The 5000-nt window shown below is 34.9% G+C and overlaps 1 protein-coding gene across 6 annotated transcripts in view; it reads right to left on the bottom strand.

Moving 5' to 3' along the window:
- LOC125028852 (probable E3 ubiquitin-protein ligase DTX2) overlaps positions 1–5000 on the bottom strand; it is a 5337-nt gene that overhangs the window by 102 nt on the left and 235 nt on the right. The window contains exons 1-6 of one of the 6 annotated variants that reach the window (XM_047618397.1): positions 4798–4940; positions 3887–4030; positions 2684–2795; positions 1491–1707; positions 795–903; positions 1–441 (exon numbers count right to left, since the gene is read on the bottom strand). The exon at positions 1–441 is cut by the window's left edge and continues 101 nt beyond it. In XM_047618397.1, the coding sequence (XP_047474353.1) occupies positions 199–441; positions 795–903; positions 1491–1707; positions 2684–2795; positions 3887–4024 (819 nt within the window). In that variant the 5' untranslated portion in view covers positions 4025–4030; positions 4798–4940 and the 3' untranslated portion in view covers positions 1–198. The other 5 variants (XM_047618396.1, XM_047618399.1, XM_047618395.1 and 2 more) reach the window with 5 other exon arrangements.

The raw sequence follows: 5000 nt of genomic DNA, 5'->3' as shown, positions 1-5000 counted from the left end.
GAGAGAGATTTCTGAGAAGTTTTGGAAGATGGCACTCAGATGAGCCAAATATATAACTTAAAAATGATGCCCAAATAGAACCTTTTTTACTTTCAAATATGCACTAATGGAATTTTTTTTCTTCACTCTCAGAAGTATACACTTACCTACGGATTACAAATCCCTTAAAAAATAGTTGAGTATAATATCACAGTTAATCTATTCCAGGTTTCTATTTCCATTACTCTCAAGGTCTGCCTCTGTCACACCTTGAAGCTCTAACTCCATGGTAACATTATCTAGATAAGCTGGGTCAGGATAGCCATGACCATGGTAGTTTTCCCATTCAGTTTTATGGTGGATTTCATTCCATGTAATGACATTTTCCTGGCCGCTAGTTATGGATGTGCCAACTGTGAATATCAGACGTCTCTGCCATGCAACCTCCAACAGCTGTAGGATCTAAAAAAAACAGGAAAATAATATGAAGTAAAAATTAACTATTATCTGATTACCGGATTACTTTAATTTAACATGATTACCATCACATAATTTTTTACTCAAAGGCCCTCAAATTTTTGTTTCTAGGGAAACTGTTCAAAGTCTTCACATAATCTAACAAAATTAGCACAGTGTAAGTAAATCACTAATCACAGTGAAAAAAACAAAAAAAAAGTACATGCAGTTTCAGTACCCACCAACCACTGTGAGAAAAGTCTCTTTAACTTCAAAACGTAACATAATCATTTTCAAAGAAAGTGAAAGCGACAGAGAGGACTGAAGATGATTCCCGCACACAGAAGTTACGAAGTTACCTTGTTTCCTCTTTCATTATCTGGCAAGAAGGCACGACGTGGGAAGGCATGTGCTCGGTAGGGATGGCCTGGAATGGGGTGTTCTCGTCCTTGTATGCCACCACTAAACCTAATGGAATGAAAGTTTGTACATAGATGCAAAAGGAAGGGGGAGAGGGGGGGAGAGAGAGAGAGAGAGAGAGAGAGAGAGAGAGAGAGAGAGAGAGAGAGAGAGAGAGAGAGAGAGAGAGAGAGAGAGAGAGAGAGAGAGAGAGAGAGAGAGAGAGAGAGAGACAGAGAGAGAGAGAGAGAGAGAGAGAGACAGATAAAGACAGAGACAGAGACAGAGAGACAGAGAGAGAGAGACAGAGAGAGAGACACAGAGAGAGAGCCACAGAGAGAGAGCCACAGAGAGAGAGACAGAGAGAGAGAGACAGAGAGAGAGACACAGAGAGAGAGACACAGAGAGAGAGACACAGAGAGAGAGACACAGAGAGATAGTGTGTATAAGTTTACAAACTATTCACTTGCATTAAATAATGAACAAAATAAACTTGTTTTAAAATGAATTATGAATATTTAATAATTTCTGTTCTGTTAAAGAATGGGGCATAACTGACAAAGAACCTCATAGCATTAAAAGCTTTATGAAACACCAAAACAGTTTTTCAAGGTGATGGAAAAAAAAAAAAAATTGATTAACAGTGACCACTATACCTGTATGTGATGATGATTGTCCCACAGTCAAATCCAGGAAGATCATCATTTACAGTCATGATTTCCATTACTCCATCAGGCTGATTTCCTAGTCTCACACCATGTACAGTTTTACACATAGGACATGGAATAAAGTGTTGCTTTGATTCTGCCATCATTCTTGCGCACAACTTGTGAAGTGAGTGGCCACACTTAGTCAACTTGACAACACCTTCATCTGCCAAAGAAATAATGCTGATTTAAGATTTTTTTTTTATCATAATCATAAAGAAATCATGAAAAGAAGCTTATGACTTCACTAAAAACCAAGGCGTTTAGGATGTTACAAAAAAATAAGAATATAGTTTAGATGGCATAGTATCAAGACTAAATGTAAAAAAGCGTCATTTAATTTCTAAGTCTCTTGGAAATAGATTATACTGTGAATAATGAAAGCCTGAATGACAAATGGTACTCAAAAGCTGAAAATCAAAAACATAAGATGCACTCTGGGAAAATATGAAAGGTAATGAGGTAGGGAGCCTCAGACATTTCTAATTATAACTATTTATTAATGTAATTACTATAAAAAAAAAATAATAATGGCAATGAAAAAATACAGGAAAATATTTACGACCTGCTTGTTTTTTTATGGATGACAGTTATATTTTTCTGACATTTGTTTTGTGTCTTGAAGAATTCTGACCTCTATACCAACTGCAAACCTTTATTCCTTACGTTCCCTAAACCTTTGAAAAGTTTCGCACAAGGGAGATTTAAAATAGTTCAAGCACAAAGAATAATTTTAAAATAAATGCTCTTCATATATGTGAATCACCATGAGCATAGAAAATGAAAGGATTTTATGTAGTACATTTATATGTAGAGGAAGGCCTTCATTTTTGGACCTAATGGAAGACCCATAACTGCACGGGGTCAAGCAATCACATAGGCCTGTGGACTTTCGGTGCTACAGCAAAGAACAACAATCCTCCACAAAATATATTTTAGTTGGGTAAGAACTCGGACTGTCCTATCTTGTTGAAAATAAGCATGACGGAAATCAATTGGCTTTTACTAGTGTATCTAAGACCAATGAAGCCTGCAGAGGCATAACTGAATATTTACAGTACTTATAGACACCTTTTGTATGATTGATTCATACAAAAAAGGTAAGCTGAATCTGAATAAATGGAAATATATATACTCATTACCATCTGTTACATCCTGACTGCTACAATCACTTGGACACTGGAGGCTACACATGCATATTGGACAAGGCTCATCTGGAGGGTTTGAGTCAGATGTGGTGTACGCCTGCAGTAACTGCAACAAATATTTCCCAAAATTACAAGACCTAAATTGCTCAAACATTTATTCAGGGCTTTTAAAACTATATCTGAATTTGGAGGGATTATAAATCTGAAGCTAGTAAAGTTACCATTAAAAATGTCAATGAATCATAAGGAATTGTAGCATGATATCATCAGTATCTGGTTAACAGCCATGCAAACTTTAGTAAAGACATCACAACCGTAAATTATTTGTTTAAATACTGGTTTAGGATTACAACAGTTGTACATGAAATTTATCTTTCAGCTTTAAACACAAATCTTTTATCTAGTATCCATTTCTTTATATATATATATATATATATATATATATATATTTATATGTATATGTATATATATATGTATATATGTATATATATATATACATATACACATATACATATATACACACACACACACACACACACACACACACACACACACACACACACACACACATATAAATATATATATATATATATATATATATATATATATATATATATATATATACATACACACACACACATATACATACACACACACACACACACACACACACATATATATATATATATATATATATATTTAATATATATATATATACATATGTATATATTTATACATACATACATGTATATCTACAGCTATCTATCTATCTATCTATATACATACATACATATATACACATATGCATATATGTGTGTGTGTGTGTGTGTGTGTGTGAGTGTGTGTGTGTGTGTGTGTGTGTGTGTGTGTGTGTGTGTGTGTGTGTGTGTGTGTGTGTGTGTGTGTGTGTGTGTGTGTGTGTGTGTGTGTGTGTGTGTGTGTGTGTGTGTGTGTGAGTATACACCTAAAACAATTTATTTCATATCTTCAGCAATGCTGTACCGGTCTTTGCACCATTACCTAATAGCATTCAATTACTTCTCTTGTAAATTCATAAAATGGACTTTCTCTTTGTGCATTTTGATAATAATATGTAGATCTCAATATAACAAATGATCAAATTACCCTGTATGTGTATGTATTAGTGTGAGTGTAGTTGCAAGTTGCGTGTCTGCAAACCCCCATGTATCTAATTACCTCCTCCACAGCAGACGTTAATGTCTGGGGCACAGGAGGGGGGTTTGGCACTACCCATTCCCTCTGCCTTTCCCCTGCGACGCGGAACGAGGGCCCGGCGCTTCCAGGAACACAGCGCCCACTTCTCAGGGTCCTCATATTGTTCTGAAAATAAATAAATAAATATATATATATATAATAATGAAGAAAAAAAAAAAACATTATGAGAAAAGAAGCCAATTTAGATAATTGAATGTTGAAAATGACACAGAAGTTAAATTGATCGAAAAGATTGAAATGTCTTATTTGCACTGACAGTTACTGGTACCAGTTAATAACTAATTCTTTAATAGTGCGTTTAGAAAAAAATATATATCTTCTTAAATTTATGAGAACATCCTGAACTTCATATACAAAAACAGTAGTCACATAATAATAATAATAATAATAATAATAATAATAATAATAATAATAATAATAATAATAATAATAATAATAATAATAATAATAATAATAATAATAAAATAAACTTTATGTATTATCGGATACACAATGTTCTTGATCTGATATTCCTCATCTGACGAGTTTTAAGTATAAAATTGCACTACAATAAACCATACCCAAAGGAACGTATGCAGTCCAACAATCACTCTATCTAAGCACTGTACCTGCGTTTCCCTCCCTTGTATGCTGCCCTTCACAGAACACCATAAACCAGACAGTGACTTCAGCATGCAGACTAATATCTTTAAATCCCAGTCAAACACTTGAATGGGTTGGCTACTACGACCTCTCAGCACCGGCTTCTAGATGGAAATGAGTCTCTCCTACCAAGTCTCTTGAAGCTGCTACACGTCCTCACAAGTTACACAGATTACGTCAGACGAAAGTGAACTCCCTTTTATGGCAACCACAGGCCGCTGGCAACTTACATTTCAGCTATGGATGTCTTTTTAAATGTATTTTTGAAACATTGTGGGATTTACTTGAATGGTATTACTGATATTATTCATGTATACGTTTCTGCATCTTCACTGACATGTTCGACCGGCTACCGGACATGTTAGCTGGTCATTTATTAACCAAAACGTTTCCGCTGATATTAGACGCTCGCTATGACGTCATGCACTGTTGC

The sequence above is a fragment of the Penaeus chinensis genome, chromosome 9, assembly GCF_019202785.1.
Source record: "Penaeus chinensis breed Huanghai No. 1 chromosome 9, ASM1920278v2, whole genome shotgun sequence".
NCBI classification, from domain to species: Eukaryota; Metazoa; Arthropoda; class Malacostraca; order Decapoda; family Penaeidae; genus Penaeus; species Penaeus chinensis.
The sequence above is the reverse complement of the archived record's forward strand: the minus strand, read 5'-3'. Positions and strand labels throughout refer to the sequence as shown.